Genomic DNA, 21,679 nt, shown 5'->3' on the forward strand with positions numbered 1-21,679 from the left:
CTCCAGTCATCTGGTACAGAGGCTGATTTAAGCAATAGGTTGCATACCACAGTTAGTAGATCTGAAATTTCATATTTGAGTTTCTTCAGAACTCCTGGGTGAATACCATCTGGTCCTGGTGACATGTTGCTGTTTAATTTGTTCCAAAACCTCCTCTATTGATATCTCAATCTGGGACAGTGCCTCATATCTGTCACCCAGAATGGTTTGGGAATCTCCCTCACATCCTCTGTAGTGAAGGCTGATATCAAGAATTCATTTAGCTGCTCTGCAATGGCTTTGTCTTCCTTGAGTGCTCCATTAGCACCTCGATCGTCCAGTGGCCCCACTGACTGTCTGGCAGGATTACTGCTTCTGATGTACTTAAAAATTTATTTTGCTGTTAGGTTGTGTGTCTGTTGCTAGTTGCTCTTCAGATTCTTTTGGGCCTGCCTAATTATACTTTTACACTTGATTGGCTGGGTTTTTGCTCCTTTTGATTTTCCTCAGTAGGATTTGACTTCCAATTTTTAAAGGATGCCTTTTTGGCTCTAACTACCTCTTTTACTCTGGTTTAGCCATGGTGACTTTTTTTGTTTTTTTTAATTTGAGGGTACACATTTAATTTGAGCCTTTATTATGGTATTTTTAAAAAGTTTCCATACAGCTTGCAGGTATTTCACTCTTGTGACTGTACAATGCTGGACTGAGCTGTCAGGAAGTGTGAAGGATGCCAACTGGTGACACGCTACCTGGACATTTTTCAGGCAGGGCTACAATAGGCAAGTGTGAGAGGCTGCTTTGGGGTTTTCAATAGCTGAGGGATAAAATGGGTTCCCTTACTGCTTGAGGCCAACCTGCAAGTCATCTTGGATGCAGTGGGAGGAATAGGTTTTGGTTTTTCAGGGAGCGCTGGTGTGCCTGTGAGTGGCCCCAGGAGTGGAGGGAGTCTGGAATTCTGAAAGACATCAATCACATTCCTGGTGTTCTTCCCCATTTTGGTGGCAGTCACCATCTGGAATGGGGAGTTCAGGGACAAGATGATCAGGTTTTGGTGCAACAATCAAGCAGCTGTTCTTGTGGTGAACTCTCAGTCCACTAAATTGGCCAGGGTAATGAGTTGATAAGGCATTTCATTCTCCATTGCCTTGAATGCTGTACTCATTTCACTGCCAAGCACATACCTGGGCTTAACAATGATATAGCTGACACTCTTTCTTGATTGCATGTTGACCAATTCTGTACATTGGCACTGGAGGCCATGGCGGTGCCCGACCTAATGCTGGTAGCCCTATGGAATCTTGCACTGCGCACCTTTTTGGCTTACTTGACAGCATTTGAGGAGTTTCAGGCATTCAAGGAGGCTGTGGGTCTTCCCAGGGCTTGGCCTACACTAGAACAACAAATTTGGCAGTTTATGGTCTTGCTACATAGGTGGGGCTTGCATCACCGGCTACAGTTAACCAGTTAGCTGGGGTGTCCTTTTGCTGCAAGTCTGCAGGTCATCTGAACCCCATCAGGGATTCATGGCCTGTAGGATGCTGGAGGGTTGGGCCTGGGCTGCTGGGACACGGAACAATGTTAGGGAGCCAGTGACCTTGCAGGTCCTTAGACAACCTAGTCAAGCTTCTTCCTCAGATCTGCCATTTGGGTTGGGGATGAAGCTATATTCTTCAAGGCAGTCTTTCTTTGGGGCCTTTTGTGTCAGTAAGCTGGTCCCATCAGTGAAGGGTGATTCTTCAGTGCAGGCTATCAAACTACAGGATGGACAACAGGAAGCTGACTCTCTACAGCTCAAGGTCTGCAGGTCAAAGAGGGGTCAGCGAGGCTGTTGCTCTGCACCACTCTGGCGAAAGGGACCCGTGTCTGGTACAGGCACAGCAGGCATATGTGACTCAACAGCCACCTGGTGAGGGTTCCCTGTTCCTGCATGGGGAATGTTCCTTCCTAACCAAATCCCAGCTTGTGGGAGTGTTTAGGAAGGGGCTGTCTTTCTTGAGCTTGCCACCAAGAGAATATGGTTCCCACCCATTCTGTATGGGGGCCACAATAGTGGCTACCTAGTTAGATCTGTGTGCGTTAGAAGTCCAGGCTAAAGGACGCTGGCGATCTACAATCCTACATGCAGCTGCCTGAGAGGAAGCCAAGACAGGGTGTGGGCTGCAAGTGCCACAGGTTTTAACCATGTCTACTTCCTTCCCCATGCTGATAACATAAAATGATCACACAGCACACACAGCTGAGCATATGGATTGAGGGCATGGCATTGTGCACTGGGCTTATAAAAGAGCATGTAATTTGGGCAAGAAGCTCACAGCTGGGCCTCAGGAGGGACATGACTGTCTTGGAACGGCAGCTGGGGCATGACCTGGGACTAACTTGTGTCCCCCGTGCATGGGCTGGCGCATCAAAAGGACACACTGGACATCATCATTTTCCATTTAGGGGAAAATGACCTTAGAACGTGCCCTGGCCTCCAACTGATTTTGAAGGCTAAATGGGATATTGGACTTCTGGCAAATATTTTTCTCGACATGGGGACAGTATCACCAGAGATGTTGGACTGCAGCATACCCACAAAAGGTGGATAAGGCCTGGAGGAAGGCGAACCAGACAACAGCAACATGGCTGGGGTCCAGGGGTGCTTCAGTTATCAGACATGGCCACATAGCCCAGAGTGCAGCTGAGCTTTACTGAGGATTGAGTGTACCACTTTGATACAAGTGCCAATTTGTTTCTGGATGATCTTGGTATTGGGTTGGCCGAACTTCTAGGTAGTGGGCTTGAGACAGCCAAGCTAAGGCGGGCACCTCCTTGTGGCAGGTGCTGGGTACAGGAACTTGCTGATTTAGGCTCCAGATACAAAAAGGTAACATAGTGGGAATCCTGAGGGCATCATGTCTAACCCGTAGGGGAAAATGAGAACCAGGGTTCAGGACTTTATCCTGAGGAACCACCCCACCAATGCACTTGATGGTGGTGTTGGCTATGGGGTTGAGGCCCCCTCTTGCCTCAACCCCAGGAAGGAGGAGGGATGCTAGCAGGCAATTGGAGACATGCAAGGACCCTCCTAGTATGATGATTGCACCCCCTGCAGAGGGAGCCCCTAAGAATTGGCAAAGAGTCAATGGGGTGAAGTGACCATGTTGGGCTGTCTTCCAATGCAACCTTTGGATGTAATTTGACTAATAAAGTTTGGTATGGGTTTTAACCAGGCCACAATGTCCTTGCCTTGTTCCATCCAGTGAGCACACCAAACTGAGCAACACGCCAACATCAAATAAAAGCAAACTACTACAACCAGTCATTCAACAGAGTAGCAATAAAATCACTGGAGTAGAATGTTGCCAGATGATCAGTATACCTCCTACTTCAAAACACAAATATTTTGACTTTGCCTCAGTATCTGCCCATCATTAGTTCCTAGTCATTAACTTTGCAAATAGAGACTATTATCTTGAGACATTTTAATTCCACTGACATTGTACCATGGTTAGACAACATTGTTCGGGATCCTCACCCATTCTGATTTTTGCACTAAAGTCCTGATATTGACAGGGCTGTTCAGGTAGTGCTGGGGATTTGACCAGTCCAAAAAATAATTGGTCAGACTACATTAAAAATGGTCAAATATTTTAAAGCACTGATTTATTAGAATGATAACAAAACAAGTAAGACTTTCTGGTCTCCAACAGGCTTAGCCTTAGATAGATACTTATGCCTAATTACAAAAAACAAATACTTAACTGAGTTATTTTAACTCAAAAAATGTGAGATACAATTAAATGAAGTTCTAAAGAATGGCACCATGATGCAATCAAAAAGATAGGCTGCCATCTATATCAGGGCATTCTTGCTGGAATATTTGACAAATATTTGACCATGATCAAATAACAGGCAGTCAATTGACTGGCTTGCCAAGCCTAATCCCAAGTATCTTGCAAGGACAGGCTCACAGAACATTTAAACAGGTTTCAGAGTAGCAGCCGTGTTAGTCTGTTAGTCTGCATCCAATGAAGTGAGCTGTAGCTCACGAAAGCTTATGCTCTAATAAATTTGTTAGTCTCTAAGGTGCCACAAGTACTCCTTTTCTTTTTGAGAACATTTAAAGCATCCTAACATATCCCTGAGGATAAAGCAACATTTTTTCATGATCTGGTAACAAGTCATGACAATATAAAAATACTGGAATGGTGTAATGCAACAACTTTGTCCCAGAAGACAAAGTATAAAGTGGGGGTAGGAATGCAGGTTCTTGTCTTGAATGTGGCACAGAGACACGGAAAGCATCAGAAAATGAAACTGATTAAGTAAAAGTGGGAAGCGTATTGATCAGATTGCCTCCATTTCTTACATGGTGACTCTTATGGATTCACATCACCTCTTAACACCCTACCTCCTACTGCTTAATTCCCAGTTTTCAATGGTGGTACATCAAGAAAAGCTCTGCAGTCCACAGTTTGAGATCCACAGCTCAGATGAATCCATTACTCACCAGATTGTGCTTAATGAGCTCCTTAGCAAACTCAAAAGATGATGAGGCATTGTCCATCAGGCTCTTGAGTTCTGCCTGAAATTAAATATTATACCTAATAAAAAGTTTAGCAAAAATACCCTCAAGTGCAGATCCACACCACATCTGAAACTGATAGGAAGGCAACTCCAACTGTGATGAGCTGGGTTGATGGAGGAAAACAAACACCCCCCCCCCCCCCTTCACTGTGATGACTGTTGCAAATGGGTAATTCATACAAATGTAAAGCAAAACTTGCATTGGGAAAATGGAAAGGCCAGCATGCAAACAGAAAACTTAAGTGCCCAACAATGTGAGGACTATGGATAGGTGATATCCTTTGGGGGAGGATACTGACATTATAAACGGCCATTTGTCAATAACTGTGATTAAGTATAAGGCAGATAACACAACAGGGAAAAGAAACTTGCATGGGACTTCAAATGAGACTGACAAGCCAGAAGGGCTTTACAACAGATACCTCAGCAGCCTTGCCATTGTAAAGTCGGAAGTGGTTACAAGCCTTGAGGTTAAGAGCTATGGTGCTGTCAGGAACTTGCTGAAGGTAAACAGCCAGCACTTCTTGCGACACATCATAGTAATCCAGTTTGTAGTAACATAAAGCCACATATACGTTGAGAGCCAGATATTCCCTGAAGGGCAAAAGAGGAAGAGTTCACAGAAGCATTCATTTCCTACCAGAAAATTGTGCTGAAAAGGAATATTAAAGTCCGTTATGACTTTCCCTCACCTTCCCATGTACCCTTTACAAATACAACAAATATCGAGTTCCTGAGAACAGCCTTATATGTGACTTTCTGGATTCAACAGACAAGCACAAAACTATTGGGGGTTGCATCTGCAGGGATGCCAACTACACTGGTCCCACAGGAGAAAGTAATTGTATTGTGACCTTTGCATATATGAAGATATTACTCTGTCATGCACGGAAACCATGATTCACCATGTATTGAGTCAATGTTACAACACATTATCCCAACATCATGAGGGTGAAACAAGAGTTAGTTTCTTCCAAACACTAGTGCATATAAGAATGACCTGTGAAATTTGGGGCTCGTTATTTTAGGAAATGGCGATAACCCCATGTGAAGGAATGTAAGAGAGAATGCAATCATTTTATTTGGACTGATGAACTAAGGTTCATCCACATAATGTATACAAGGCAATTTGACTGTTTTCCTTTGCCAAGTATATTGCATGCATACAAAACTTCAAAAAGATTTCTTTAATGTCAGTATTTACTTTTATGTCATGTATAAGTAACCTGTGAAACTCACTACTGCACAATATCAAGCCAAAAAGGACTAGACATTTACAGGAATAAGAAAAACATTTGCAGTAACAACAATTTGTAGGATAACTGTTACAAAGGTTACTGTATGCAGTGTTGTGGTAGCCATGTCAGTTCTAGTATATCAGAGAGACAAGGTGGGTAAGGTAATATCTTTTATTGGACTGACTTCTGTTGGTCTGACCTGAAGAACTCTGTTCAAGCTCAAAAGCTTGTGTCTCACACAAACAAAAGTTGGTCCAATAAAAGATATTACCTCACCCACCTTGTCTCACAAAGATTATTGATTTTTATGTTTCAGGGCATAAGCTGATCATAGCCTAGGGACTGTCAGGCTGAAATTTCTTCCCAAAAGCACAGAATTACACAATGATATGCATTATGGAGGTGTTTCAGCTTTCTCTGAAGCATTCAGCATTACATACTATCAGAGGCAAAAGACCATTGACATGTTCCAGAATAGCAGTTTATACATTGCCAAGCCTTCCTTTGACTCTGGACCCTGCTTCCCAGGCCGCAGCATCTAGAGAATATTACATAGGCAGCACACTAAAAACTGTCTGTGAAGATGTGGTTGAGTGGAAACACATGCCTTGTGCTTCTCAAGAGCAACATCTCCAAAGGTTTGGTTCCTTATCCACTTCCTGGCTGAGGTTGGTGGCTATAATGTGGAATCCTGGGACAGGGGTTATAACAGGAAAATGAGAATGGAAAGAATACTCAGAGCTCAAAAGGACACACAGGATCCTTGAATAAAAACAAGACTGAGGATTTCTTATGAAGGCTGAGGTGGAAGAGAGTTCAGTAACTAAAAATTAGGGTCAGTCAGGCAATCAGCCAAACAAAAACAAAACAAGACAAGACAGGTACATGCTTTGTATTGTGGGTAAGACACACTCAGAACATTTTCTGCTCCGCTTGTAATTCTGTAGCATTTCATAAGAAACAGGAGAGGGGATCCCAGGATGGGTCACAGAACAAAGTACGTTAAAAAAGGGGGATTAGGATGGACACATTCCCCTTGTGCCTTATTGGTGTAATACTTCTGATTACAATGACAAAATGGAGATGGCTGCATTGTCCCTTTCTCACAGAGGGAAAGACACAAAAGTGTTGATACCACCACGAATAAGTTTCCAAAAGCCGAGCAACTACATGGAATGGAAACACAAATTCATCAGAGATACTGCAGTGAGGCTGAGAATGGAGGGGAGGAGAAAGAGAGACACAAACCGGTTATCAAGCAGTATGCGTTTGTAGATATCAATAGCCTCTTGGTAGTGGGACCGCATATAATGGATAGATGCCAGACTGAGCTGATCTTCTGTGATGTCCTGCAAATTCTGATGGAAGCTCATCAATTTCTTTTCATCACTGAACTAAAGAGAAAAAGACAGACAACCTCCAAAAGAGTTCAGCAAGGAAAACAAGAGCAATTAGTCATATTAATCAGGAAGGGCATACAACAATATTAAGTGAGCTTGAACTGCAGCAGAGAAGATTCAGGTTAGACATTAGGAGTTGCTTTCTAAGTTTAAGACTTGTTTTGCCAATGGCAAAATCTGTTGAGGGAAGACGTAAAAAGCCATCATTGGAAATAACTGAGCTTGAGGCTAAACACATGACTGCCAAGTCCAATTCAGGCATAATTAAATCTGATATACCATGATGTAGGGGGTAACAGCAGAGAGATGGATTAGATACTCCATACTCAAAATAAATCTGTAATATAAAATTTTACTACTATAATTTGAGCTAAGAGAAAGATTTGTTGGGTTTGGATCCAAAGTTTAATTCTCAGGAACTAGGTTTCAGAGTAGCAGCCGTGTTAGTCTGTATTCGCAAAAAGAAAAGGAGTACTTGTGGCACCTTAGAGACTAACAAATTTATTAGAGCATAAGCTTTCGTGAGCTGTAGCTCACGAAAGCTTATGCTCTAATAAATTTGTTAGTCTCTAAGGTGCCACAAGTACTCCTTTTCTTTTTTCTCAGGAACTAAGTTCCCATCCCTCTTCACCAAAAACAAAGCAAAAAAAACCCACAACTCTCGCTGAGCAAAAGCTCTTGCAAAGACATTTCTCATAACACTATTTTGTAGCACTAACTATTTCTCTCTTTCTCCAGACCTCACATCTCCAATTTCTGTGATTCCATACAGTGTAATGTAATCGTTTCCATTTAAAAGAATTGCTGCATTTTACATAACAAATGCGCAAATGTAAAATGGAGAGCATGGTTAACTAACAATTTTGCAATTGCATCAACATTACAAACTAGCCAAGAACGTTCATTAAATCGGACCACTCAAGTCACTTACAATTCTGATGCTTCCCCTTCTTATGTATGTTGCTGCTCGCAATGGTAATTATGAGGCCATTCTATTCCTGTTTTTTACATTAGGGATTTTTTTATTTGTTTTTTAAAAAATTGATAGGTCTCCCACATTTAAAATATCTAGCTGCTCATCTTTGCTTCATATCTCTTTCCTTCGTGCTTGTGCTGGTCATGCAATAACACTCCAGCACAGTCAACAGTGCTCAAAAACAGTAATTTTATATCTTCATAGTATCTTTCATTCCAAAGCCTCCTAAAGTACAGCGGAACTTCAGAGTTACGAACACCAGAGTTACGAACTGACCGGTCAACCACACACCTTATTTGGAACTGGAAGTATGCAACCAGGCAGCAGCAAAGACGAGAAAACACAAGATAAGAAAGTACAGTACAGTGTTAAATGTAAACTACTACAAAAATAAAGGGAAAGTTTAAAAAGGTAAGGAAATGGTTTCCTGTGCTTGTTTCATTTACATTAAGATGATTAAAAGCAGCATTTTACTTCTGGATAATAAAGCTTCAAAGCTGTATTAAGTCAATGTTCAGTCATAAACTTTTGAAAGAACAACCATAATGTTTTGGTCAAAGTTACAAACCTTTCAGGAACAACCTCCATTCCCAAGGTGTTCATAACTCTGAGGATCTACTGTACTTTGCAGACTATATTCATAGTGATTGTTCAACCACCACTGCAGCGTAAACACCTCTGGGTATTGGTCAGTTTGTGCCAATGCCACTACACAACAGATTTTAGGCAAGGAAATGAAAGTTATGTTTTCAAATAAACCTGCAGAGAGACTTAGAATGCAACTATCCAAATTAGAATTTGGCTGGGACAACAGGTTTAACAGGAGTTTTTGCACAAAGTGCCTGTATCTGGGTTTTATCTCTCACCCAAAACACAGCTTCTCTAGAAGTAGTGCCCTTTTGCTGCATGTTGGAGCATGGCACAAAAATGAGTCAGAGGGAATAATGCATTATCTACTGATGCCTAAACATCTAATGAGGACCCAATCCAGCAAAGCACTTAAGCAAATTCTTAACTTTAAACATATTCATATACTTAAAGTTAAGCATATGCTTACCCACTTTGCTAGATTTGGGGGCTGAATAACAAATACCACTTCTTGCAGCACTTGGGATTTCTGTGACCTTGCTTAGGTTATAAGGTCTCACAAAATTCACAGCAGCTTTATAATACATACATAATAAAGACTTTTGTTGGGAAGTGGAGGGTTTAGAATAGTAGCATTTTATTTGTACTTTTGTCAAGTTTAAAAGGCCACTGTGAAAGACAATCCAATTTTATCAACACATTTACTCTGAAAAAAGCACATCTTGCTGTGGTTGTCTTTTTAACCTTTGATGTTTCTAAATAGACAGAACCATTTATTCACAAGTGGTTCATGCCATGGAGATAAAAGTTCCCTTGTTAGTAATAAACTGATCTATTTATAGAAAAAAAGCAATCCAATTTGCAGGCTAGAAGTGAAGGAGCTCTCATGAGTGAGCTAGCATAAGACTGGACCAACTCCTCTAAAATCTGTTTAATTATTCTTGAACATACCAAGATGAAACAAAGTGAAGGTTGTGCCTCAATCATTGTTGAAATGAAACAAAATCTCCCTGCTATAAACAAGATTGTGTTTTGGGGGAACTGAATAACTCAGGAGATTTTTATATCTTTTAACAGTCTTTTTATTTAAAATTAGGACTGTCAAGTGATTAAAAAAATTAATCACAATTAATCACGCTGTTAAACAACAGAATACCATTTATTTAAATATTTTTGGATGTTTTCTACATTTACAAATATATTGATTTCAATTATAACAGAATACAAAGTGTACTGTGCTCACTTTACATTTATTTTGGATTGCAAATATTTGCATTGTAAAAACAAAACAAATAGTATTTTTCAATTCACCTTATACAAGTACTGTAATACAATCTCTTTAGCATGAAAGTTGAACTTACAAATGTAGAATTATGTAGAAAAAAATAACTGCATTCAAAAATAAAACAATTGTAAAACTTTAGAGCCCTCAAATCCACTGAGTCCTACTTCAGCCAATCACTCAGACAAACAAATTTGCAGGAGATAATGCTGCCTGCTTCTTCTTTACGTCACCTGAAAGTGAGAAAAGGCATTCACATGCCACTGTTGTAGCTGGCGTCGCAAAATATTTCCATGCCAGATCTGCTAAAGATTCATATGTCCCTTCATGCTTCAACCACCATTCCAGAGGACATGCATCCATGTTGATGACGGGTTCTGCTTGATAAAGGTCCAAAGCAGAGCAGACCAATGGACACATGTTCATTTTCATCATCCGAGTCAGATGCCACCAGTAGAAGGTTGATTTTCTTTTTGGTGGTTCGGGTTCTGTAGTTTCTTCATCGAAGTGTTGCTCTTTTAAGACTTCTGAACACATGCTCCACACCTCGTCCCTCTCAGATTTTGGATGGCACTTCAGATTCTTAAACCTTGGATCAAGTGCTGTAGCTATTTTTAGAAATCTCACATTGGTACCTTCTTTGCTTTTTGTCAAATCTGCTGTGAAAGTGTTCTTAAAATGAACAACATGTGCTTGGTCATCATCCGAGACCGCTATAACATGAAATATATGGCAGAACATGGATAAAACAGAACAGGAGACATATAATTCTCCCCCAAGAAGTTCAGTCGCAAATATAATTAACACATTTTTTTTTTTTTTTAACAAGCATCATAAATACCTTGCAACGCAGCTACAAAAGTGCTATGCGATGCCTGTTCTCACTTTCAGGTGAGATTATAAATAAGAAGCAGGCAGCAATATCTCCCATAAATGTAAACAAACGTGTTTGTCCTAACGATTGGCTGCACAAGAAGTAGGACTGAGTGGACTTGTAGGCTCTAAAGTTTTACACTGTTTTGTTTTTGAGTACAGTTATATAATGTGACAAAGTTCCTCCTCTGCCGTGGTGAGTCCTGCGCTTATTGGCGGATTTGCTTGCCTCAGAGATTCACGGCAGTCCTCAGTTTGGCCACTTTTGCTAGTGGCTCAAACCTGCCATTCACACAGCTAACCTCATCACTGGCCAGCATGGGAAAAAGGAAGGAGAACAATCCCCGCATTCTCTGCTGATCCATCATGTGGGTCAGAGAAAAGCCCAGAGACCTTCCCCTCTGGTGGAACCCACAGTCCAGGTCAAGTCCTCCTGTGTCTGATCAGGAGTTGGGAGGTTTGGGGTGAACCTGGGCCCGCCCTCTACTCCGAGTTCCAGCCCTGGGGACTGCAGCTGTCTAGAGTGCCTCCTGGAACAGCTGCGCTACAGCTGCAACTCCCTGGGCTACTTCCCCATGGCCTCCTCCCAACTCCTTCTTTATCCTCACCACAGTATCTTCCTCCTGGTGTCTAATAATGCTTGTACTCCTCAGTCCTCCAGCAGTCTGCCTTCTCATTCTCAGTTCCTAGTGCCTCTTGCTCCCAGCTCCTCACACACATGCCACAGACTGAAGTGAGGTCCTTTTTAAACTCAGGTGCCCTGATTAGCCAGCCTGCCCTAATTGAGTCTAGCAGCTTCTTAATTGGCTCCAGGTGTCCTAATTAGCCTGCCTGCCTGCCTGAATTTGTTCCAGCAAGTTCCTTCTTGTTCTGGAACTGCCCCTGTTACCTTACCCAGGGAAAATGGACCTGCTTAATCTGGGACTAATATATCTGCCTTCTAACACTCTCCTGTAGCCATCTGGCCTGACCCTGTCACAGCAACAAAAATAAATAAATAAATAAATAAATCTACATTTGTAAGTTGCACTTTCACAATGAAGAGATTGCACTACAGTACTTATATGAGGTGAATTGAAAAATACTATTTGTTTTGTTTATCATTTTTACAGTGCAAATATTTGTAATAAAAATAATAATATAAAGTGAGCACAATATACTTTGTATTCTATGTTGTAATTGAAATCAATGTATTTGAAAATGTAGAAAAACACTGAAAAATATTTAATAAATTTCAATTGGTAATCTATCGTTTAACAGTGCAATTAATTGTGATTAATTTTTTAAATCGCGAATAATTTTTTTTAAAATTAATCACGAGTTAACTGCAATTAATCGACAGCCCTACTTAAAATGTTAGTTCCAAGATGCGCCCACCTAGAAAATACTAGATGCTCTTAGAAGAAAGGAAGTGGAAGTAGCCGTCTTTCATGTTAGTGGTTCTCATCAGGTCCTAGGGTGGCAACAGCCAAAAAATACCATCAGACTGTTTCTATTGGGCCTATGTGAAGTGAACTGGTGGGTCTCACTCTAGTTCTTAGCAGACCGGGTGTCTCCTCTGAGCTCCCCTCTTACACCTACAGATGATTCCTCTATGTCAGATTAATGCAGTTGTATTAGTGGTTGGGAAGGTTTGTTCTGCTGCTACCCATTGACGTACTTATCCTGAGGACACATTCTGGAAGGTTGTCAATCCAGCACCAATTACAGTTCAAAATTCAGAAAGAAACATGAAGTGTGAGCAAAGAGACATACATACCTTATGTGCTAGGTGAAAGAGCAGACGATTCTGGAGTCGACTTTTCGGTGCTGAAAGAAAAATCCAACAGTATGTTTCAGAGCCCTGGAACTAACACAAGGAACATTTCTAATTCAAGTTTTCCCTCACTGTTTGTAAGACACCCTCATAACACTACTAGTTTGCCTAAGCACACCTCACTGACCCACCCATCCCACATAGCCTATAGCTGAACTTCTTCGCAATTTCTCACAATCTTGCCACTATTTAATTGTCTTCCTGTATTTCTCATCTTCATCAGCTCTACAGCTCTTTTTAATTCTCTGCTGAACACACATTTTTCCCATGTCTTTGCTTCTTGTCTTCCTTAACTCCATGGCTTTATTATTTCTCTCCAAAACATTTAGTACATTTGATAGAGTTTGTATGAAAGATGCTATACAAAGCATGCTGAGCACAATGCATCTCAAAAGAAATACAGGCAACCAATCCTTAATCAAGGCTTCAAGTACCATGTGCCACAATTGATGTAAATTATGTTGCAAGACCCTTAAAAATTACACGGCAATATTCCTGGAATTATGAGGCAAGGCCTAGCACAGCAGAGAACCCAGGCACTACACCACTCTCCTACAACACTATCTATTTAAGCCTGCTAACACAAATCAGCTCTAACTTATTGTGTCAATTTAGATGGAATAAATGGGCCCGAAAGTTTCAAAAGTATTATAACCTAGTCACTGTCCAACAATAAAGAGTTTTAAACAAATTTCAGGGTTTGGTATACAGAGACTTTTGTCTGCTGAGTACCACGACAAATACACCATTAAAATCGTTTTAACCTTTTATTAAAGATACTTTAACTGTTTTTTCCTTTTCTGTATTTGAAATGTAAAATAGTAAATAAGGCTTTATTTTTAACAACAGCCCTTGTTCCTTTAGCTGGAGAGAATTTTTAGAAGGGAAAACACCCTTGACCACCAGTCTCTTAGACGGTATTAAAGATATCTGTTGTCCTTTTGGAGAAAAATATGAGAGTCCCCTCCACTCAGTACTTAGTCCTGCCTTGAGTGCAGGAGACTCAACTAAAAAACTCTTGAGGTCCCTTGCAGTTCTACCATTCTATGATTCTATAAATTAGTTAAGATGGGCTGGAGTTGTTATAGATGCTGCTATTAAAATGTGATCCCATTTCTAAGAAGACAAAACAAGAAAAAGAAACACAGAAAAGGTGTGGGTGAGGAGTGGGGGTGGAAACAGAAAACGTACCTTCTGTCTCTGGTGCTGACTTTCACTTGCAACTTCACTGCTGGAGAAACACAGGCCCAGCACACAATCTTATCAGCCACTCTGAGATCTGGCAAACTTGTACCAGCACTGGGCTTTGTAGGGCATCCCTTTTAGTTGCTTCTTTCTGGTCACAGGCTTAGCAGTGTTGCAAAATATGCAGTCTTGGGTGGGTAAGCCAGACTCTTATTATACAGAAGGAAAAAGGAGAGGGATAGAAGAGAGAAGATAAGGCAGGGAAGGAAAAACACCACATGGGAATGGTGCAAGAGAGAGACAAAGTCTCTCCTCCCAGGTGTGTTCAGGTTTCAGCCAAACCTGATGGAGGAAGAGATGTCATCTGGCTCCCTCTCTCTGGCATGGTTTTGTCAGGACATCTTTCAGGATCAGGACGACAAAGGCACGAGGTCCCAGGAGATGGTGGAAATGGCAGCCATGATGGTAACGCTTGCTCCAGTAACCAATTTTTCTCCCAAATCTCTTTTTTAAGTCCCCCAAAATGGAGTGATGGGTAGAACAGCCCATTTCCTCATTATTTGTCCACCAATTAGGCATAATATCCAGCACACCAACTTTGGTTCATTGATTTCTAGATCCACATTTTTCTTGTTTACCAAGCATGATCTTAACACAGCCCTTAAGTTATATCTATAGCCCTTTCTGTTTGGACTAATTCAGTCTGTCTCCCTTCTGCCTCTTTTCTCATCAACATTTGTTGATATAGGACGGTTATTGTGACATCTTATGAACTAATACTCTCTTTTTACAGTTGAGCTCATAGTTAGAGTAAATTTGTAGGCTCAATTATCACAACAAATCTCTCTTCCCTCTCTGTGTAAAGGTGTATGTGGCAGCAGTTGTCAGGAAGAAGAGGGAGTTTTGAGAAGGAGATTGCATACAGGGAGCTGTTCATATTCAAACCAAGAGGAGGAGAGTTTACAGAAGGCATCTTCTCTGTGGAGCTCCTAAACTTCACTGCAGCCGACCCTGCTCTGCCAAGATTGAAAACTCCATAGAGCACACATCCCCAGCTGTGGAGCTCTTAAGATGTATACCTTAAGAGCTCCACAACTGAAGTTGCTTATCCTACAGAGCTACTAAGCTCTGCTGGGAAAGTCCTTCTTCCAAAATGCATTGATGACTCTTTTATGAATGAATCTTTTACAGATTTCATTATTAAACAGTCTATTATATAACACCAGAAATAAACCTTTAATTAAAACAGTAATAAAACAAAATTCAAAGTCACACAATGCAGTGAAGAGCAGAACACAAGGGGAGGGGGGTAAGCCACAAGTGAGTATATGCCTGGCTCTGCCACTTCTTGTTCTTGGGCCTTCCAGTGTTGAGTAGTGAGGCTCGAAGTTATCAGGGGTGCTCGGTAGCTCAAAAGAACTCGGCTCCCGGGAGCAACTGTTCTCACTTTTCTGAGCGTGGGTCTGTGAAGGGAAAGGCCTCTGCAGCCCAGCTGCAGGGAGCAGATGCTGATGTTCCCAGTACCCTATGATGCCCAGGGGCTACAGGACATGGCTGGGTCCTAGTTCAGAGCACTGCATTGCCTGCTGCCCCAACAGCAGCACATGCTGCAGCAAAGCATTCTGGCTTTGTATTGTCTCTGCATCTCTGCCTTTCTCCACAGTGTCTTTTGCCATGGTAACACTGTCCCTGGTGACTGTGATGCTGTCTTTGGCCCATCCAACTACTTCTCTGGAGAGCTCCATTTCTTTTTCCCTCTCCGACCTCAAGTACAACATCCACTTCTTCATTGATCTGGAGGATCTTGGGGAGTCTGCAATAAGGTCTGTGAACATTTAATCCTGAGTTGTCTCCCCTACCCCAGTTAGCAAGCTGCTCAGCTGTTGATAAAGGTCCTGACCTTGAGGGTCTGGCTGCTGCAGGTGCCACGGTTGTGGGAGTAAAAAACCCCACAAGCAGTTATTGTTCAAATTCCAGATAGGCTATTCTAGCATTATTTTTATATATATTTCTGCTTTCCCTCCCTGACAGTCTTCCCAGTCTTGGGGTAATCTCAGAGATATTAAGTGGTGTGTGCATGAGGGGAGATGTATTGGGATTTTTGTATACGATGTTTAAATTTGCGTTGTGCCTTGGAGGCTGGATATGTTCGTTGGAAATTATGATCCTGATTAGGATTTGCAGTTTTGCTGTGCCTTGGAGGTGCTTATATGTTGTCAGAGAGGTTAATGGACAACACCTGGGGGTGAACTGGACAGTAATCCCTACTGCATCCCCTTTAGGCTGTCCTGACTCTTGATAATATTACACTGAGACAGGTGACCAGGAGGCAAAGAATTGCCTTATTCAAGAAAGAAAAAGGCAGGCCAGCGATTTACACTGTGAAGTTATTCACCAAGAAGTGTTGCAGGAGCAGAAAGGAATTGCGAACTATACCGTGCAGCTATTCTGCATAACAGCTGGACCAAAATAAAGCAATTTCTCAGTCTTAGCCTCTGCAAACAAAAACAGTATTCTGCACTGCCTGCCTGAAGCATTCATATTCCCAGTCTTTCTATGAAACTCTGTGTAAAGCAATTAAGAGCTTTGCAATGCCTAAGGTAAAGCTCTTTTCCTGTAAGAATGCACGTTACAGGGCACTTATACCTCAGCAGGGAGCTGTAGTCTTTGTACGTTTATGGGCATGCAATGTTCATAATTACCTCATGTAAAGTGAGAATACTAACCAAACCTCTTTTTCTGTAAGCACTGTCTCAATAAGCTGTTGAATTTCTGACAACTGAATGTTTTCAGTATTCAGATCTGCTGAGGGAGAGGAGGTGGTGTATAGACTATGGCTGTGCCATGATGTCAGCTGCCATTTTGAGCTGGCAAACAGAGTTGGGGGAGGGTGACATTTGCCAGGTAGGAAAGATGTGGGGAGGGGAAGGAAAACAGATAGATAGGCACATGCTGTCCAGGGTGTTCACTTCAAAATGGTTGAAAGTTGGGGCTTTATCATGAGACAGAGGCCTACTGCTCAGCTGGAGCAGCCACCATTTTGAAAATGTGTACAGGAGGGCCAAATGGACAGCGTGGGCCAAAGGGAGACAGGGGCTGGAGACTCATAAAGGCTCTCCTAGTTCACATCCGCCTAAAATGGCTGCAGCTGTCAGGCACCCAGAACAGAAGCTAGCACAGTATTATAGCATAATTAATAAAATAATAATAATAAAATTGTAAAGATAGACTCTTACATGACAAGATTTCTGGAGGATTGGGCCAAAAGAAATCTAATGAGGTTCAATAAGGATAAATGCAGGGTCCTGCACTTAGGATGGAAGAATCCAATGCACCGCTACAGACTAGGGACCGAATGGCTCGGCAGCAGTTCTGCGGAAAAGGACCTAGGGGTGACAGTGGACGAGAAGCTGGATATGAGTCAGCAGTGTGCCCTTGTTGCCAAGAAGGCCAATGGCATTTTGGGTTGTATAAGTAGGGGCATAGCGAGCAGATCGAGGGACGTGATCGTTCCCCTCTATTCGACACTGGTGAGGCCTCATCTGGAGTACTGTGTCCAGTTTTGGGCCCCACACTACAGGAAGGAAGTGGATAAATTGGAAAGAGTACAACGAAGGGCAACAAAAATGATTAGGGGTCTAGAGCACATGACTTATGAGGAGAGGCTGAGGGAGCTGGGATTGTTTAGTCTGCAGAAGAGAAGAATGAGGGGGGATTTGATAGCTGCTTTCAACTACCTGAAAGGGGGTTTCAAAGAGGATGGCTCTAGACTGTTCTCAATGGTAGCAGATGACAGAACGAGGAGTAATGGTCTCAAGTTGCAATGGGGGAGGTTTAGATTGGATATTAGGAAAAACTTTTTCACTAAGAGGGTGGTGAAACACTGGAATGCGTTACCTAGGGAGGTGGTAGAATCTCCTTCCTTAGAGGTTTTTAAGGTCAGGCTTGACAAAGCCCTGGCTGGGATGATTTAACTGGGACTTGGTCCTGCTTTGAGCAGGGGGTTGGACTAGATGACCTTCTGGGGTCCCTTCCAACCCTGATATTCTATGATTCTATGATTCTATGATTTCCTCAGTAGGATCTCAGATCCAGGCTGGATTTCTGGCTGGGAGTTGGGTGCACTTCCTACCTGTCCAGCATCAGTGTCCTGAATCCCAAAGAGATCCTAGCTTTCTGGTAACAGCTCTTCACTGGCTTCCTTGTGTTTATCCTCTGCTGACTCTTGCTTCTTGTCCTCAGGGGTTTGGGGGGTGGGAGGTTCAGTAGTGTAATTGATCAAAATCCTGTCCAGCTCCTCAAAAGATCAACAGGTCACATTTCCACTGCCAGAGCTTTTCCTGGTACACTCGGTTTAATGTACACAGTCTCCTGAGCTGTTTGCACCAATAGGCATCTCAGGTTATTATGCCCCTTTGCAGACACGTGCTTAGCAATGTCCACAAAACCATCTTTATTCCAGAGGTTGTTCACAAGAGCTTCCTGCATTGATGCTTCTCCCCAGATGGCAATGAGATCTCGGGTCTCAGCATGGCTTCAAGTGGCTATTAAAGGCATGTGGTAAGGCTTCTGGATTAATATTGCAGCAAGGCCGATATACTCAAATCCATGAGCAAACGGGCAAATTCTAACCCTGCACCAGTTTTTAAACAGGGAAGGAGACATCTGGTCAACTTGACACCAGAGCAGTGGAGAGCACACAAGTAAACAGACAGGTCATTTTAACCGTTGCCCACAAAGCAGTGTAGGATAGCAGTTGGACTGCCAAAGCAGTGCACAGCAGCACTGCATGCACACAAAACTGAACTACTCAATTCGCATCAAACTTAGTTCACTTTGAAAGAGGACTCCAAAGTTCATGGTAAATGGGGAGTTAGTGTGCTATAATGAACTGTACCATCTGTACACAAGCATATTCAAACTGGATTAACTCAGTTTAGTGAATCAGGTTTGATCATTTTTAGAAAATGCTGTAAAACCTTCCTCTTTGAGAAAGCCTTTCTACCAAAGCAAGAATGATACTTGCAACTCTGACACCACACAACTACATGAACAATCCCACCCTCCCCACTCAACCCCTCCTCCCCAAAACAAATCAACGAACCTAAACAATAAACCAAAAGACAAAACACCCAACTCCAAGCAGGGCTTTTATCCTGAAAAGGGAAAAGAGTCAGAGACTCCATGAAGTCCACTAGGCACTTCACTGCCAATATTGATTTTAAATGGAATCTGATTTTATGCAAATACTACACTGAGATAAGACAGAAAGTGATGGGTAACTTCTCAAAGTGAAACTTCAGTGAGAATTTTAGACAGGCAGAATGGGATTCGAATTGGGTTCTCACCCCTCCTCTTTCAGTATTCAACTACCCTTATGGGTTAGGAAGTTTTCCTAATATCTAACAATCTCCCTTGCTGCAGATTAAGCTATTACTCCTTGTCCTACCTTCAGTGGACATGGAGAACAACAGCCCTTAACATATTTGAAGGCTGTTATCAGGTACTCCCCCTCGCCACTCTGACCCCCAAGTTTTCTTTTCTCAAGATTAAACATGCCCAGTTTTTTTCAACCTTTCCTCATAAGTCAGGATTTCTGAACCTTTCATCAGTTCTGTTGCTCTCCTCTAGTCCCTCTCCAGTTTGTCCATATTTTTCTTACAGTGTGGCACCCAAAAACTGGAAATAATACTCAAGCTAAAGTTTCACCAGTGCCAAGTACAGCAGGACAATCACCTCCTGTGCCTACATATAGTACTCCTGTTAATACAGTTGCGAAAAAGGCAAATATTCTGGTGTGTATCATATTGTTGGCTCATGTTCAATTTGTAATCCACCATAATTCCTAGATCTTTTTCTGCAGTACTACTACGTAGCCAGTTATTCCCAATTTTGTATTTATGCATTTGATTTTTCCTTGTTAAGTGTAGTACTTTGTGCCTGTCTTTATTGAATTTCATCTTGTTGATCTCAGACCAGTTTCCCAATTTATCAAGGTCATTTTGTATTCTAATCCTGTAACTGAAGTGCTTGCAACTCCTCCATATAGTGTCATCTGCAAATTTTATAAGCATACTCTCCACTCTATTATCCAAGTCATTACATAATCAGGAGAAATTTATTTCTAATAGACCATTTCAATTCCAGATGTTCCACCTGCCCAAGACTTTCTTACAGAGCAAGAGACATTACAACCCTCTTGTTAAATAAAAACAGCTTTGAACACAAGCTTAGAACAACAGAATCACGGGTTGGAAGGGACCGCAAAAGTAATCTAGTTTAACCCCCTGCCAAGATGTAGGATAAATCAGTTTCTTGCGTTCTTGTTTCAGATCTTACTTTCCAAAAGCATAAAATACTTTCTGTAGGATGCATTGTAAGGGTTTTTAAGTCACCAAAACTCCCACAACAATCAATCCAAGAGACACACCTCACCTTTCAAGCCTGCCTGTTCAGCTTGTGTATACATCCCCAAGAGAAAGTAAGTGCATGCTAGGTTCACCCAGACATCAGGGTTGCAACCTGGTTGCTTGGTCAAAGCCTCATACTCCTGAAAGACAGAAGGTTTGAAAGACACTTTCTCTGTGATGACCCAGACATTTGACAGCAAGACAAGCATTACATAGACCAGAGATTTCCAAATTTTTCTTATTGCATACCCCCTTCCAAATCTACCAGCTGCCCACATACCCCACCCCACCTCATCCCATCCCTTCTCAGCACTGATAGTTTATGTGTTTTTCTTAACACTACCTGTCTTTAGCCATCTGTCCATATTTCACTGTTGCATACAGATACAGTTACAGTGCGATGTATACAACTGAAAAAACCTAAGTTCTGAGCTCAGTTAGACTGGACACTTGCTGGGCAACTGAACCCACACTGTACAGTGATTGGAAGTGAGGACTCTATTCAGCAGCATTTCTGTGTATCTATGTTCTCATTTGTACATCTTGAAGTAAATTAACTACCGTATTTTATATAACAAATTCCCACAGAGTTTTAAAGCTTTGTCTGAGTAACCTATTATAAAAATGCAATAAATAAAATAATAAATAAAATCCACCATTACACAATTTCTCCCATGTATCCCCCAGAGATGTCTCGCGTACCACCAGGGATACGCGTACCACAGTTTGGGAACCGCTGATGTAAATCATATTACTCTCCCTTTCTAATACTGGACAAAGTGTTACCAGATGATACAGATCAGTCAATTTGTTCCAAAATACAAAAAGGTAAGTGAGTGGTATGAACTACCTTTGGGACAGGAATTTGAAGGAAATGCAGGAAAGGAGAGAGGAGGTGGTACAGACAATTCAAGATTTGCAGACTTGCCAAACAAAAAGGACCTGGATGGTGGACTGACAGAAGAGGAGGGTGATCCATGGAAGAATGTGACCACAAGGACAAGGCAGAGGAAGAGATTGGCTAGTGGTGGTGAAATTGAGTTAACAGGTTTGCAGCACTGGGGAACAAAGAAGAGAAACAGGCAGAAGCTGGGGTGGCAAGGAAGAAAAGAAAGGAAGCCAATCCCTGCAGAAGAGAGGAAGAGATGATGCAGATGCAGACCCAGGAAAAATGAGGATAATTTAGAATGGATTGTGAGAGAGAACATAAGACAGATTCATACCAACACCAGGAAGAGACAGATCTATGTGATCAGGAACTCTGAATGGATCAACGATGACTATGCTAAGCTGGGAAAGTCACTTAAAGAAGTTCAGGTGATCTTCAGCGGCATACTTGTTTCTACAGAAGGGCGTAGGA

At 41.9% G+C, this 21,679-nt stretch overlaps 1 protein-coding gene across 3 annotated transcripts in view; it reads right to left on the reverse strand.

Moving 5' to 3' along the window:
* The window catches only part of TTC26 (tetratricopeptide repeat domain 26), an 89,725-nt gene that overhangs the window by 49,135 nt on the left and 18,911 nt on the right, over nucleotides 1-21,679 (reverse strand). The window contains exons 4-8 of one of the 3 annotated variants that reach the window (XM_038417694.2): nucleotides 20,345-20,459; nucleotides 12,668-12,717; nucleotides 7,038-7,183; nucleotides 4,974-5,145; nucleotides 4,475-4,549 (exon numbers count right to left, since the gene is read on the reverse strand). In XM_038417694.2, the coding sequence (XP_038273622.1) occupies nucleotides 4,475-4,549; nucleotides 4,974-5,145; nucleotides 7,038-7,183; nucleotides 12,668-12,717; nucleotides 20,345-20,459 (558 nt within the window). Of the gene's footprint in view, nucleotides 1-4,474; nucleotides 4,550-4,973; nucleotides 5,146-7,037; nucleotides 7,184-12,667; nucleotides 12,718-14,251; nucleotides 15,068-20,344; nucleotides 20,460-21,679 lie in introns of those variants that run through there. The other 2 variants (XM_043502551.1, XM_043502555.1) reach the window with 2 other exon arrangements.

This window comes from Dermochelys coriacea, chromosome 1 (assembly GCF_009764565.3).
Source record: "Dermochelys coriacea isolate rDerCor1 chromosome 1, rDerCor1.pri.v4, whole genome shotgun sequence".
NCBI lineage: Eukaryota > Metazoa > Chordata > Testudines > Dermochelyidae > Dermochelys > Dermochelys coriacea.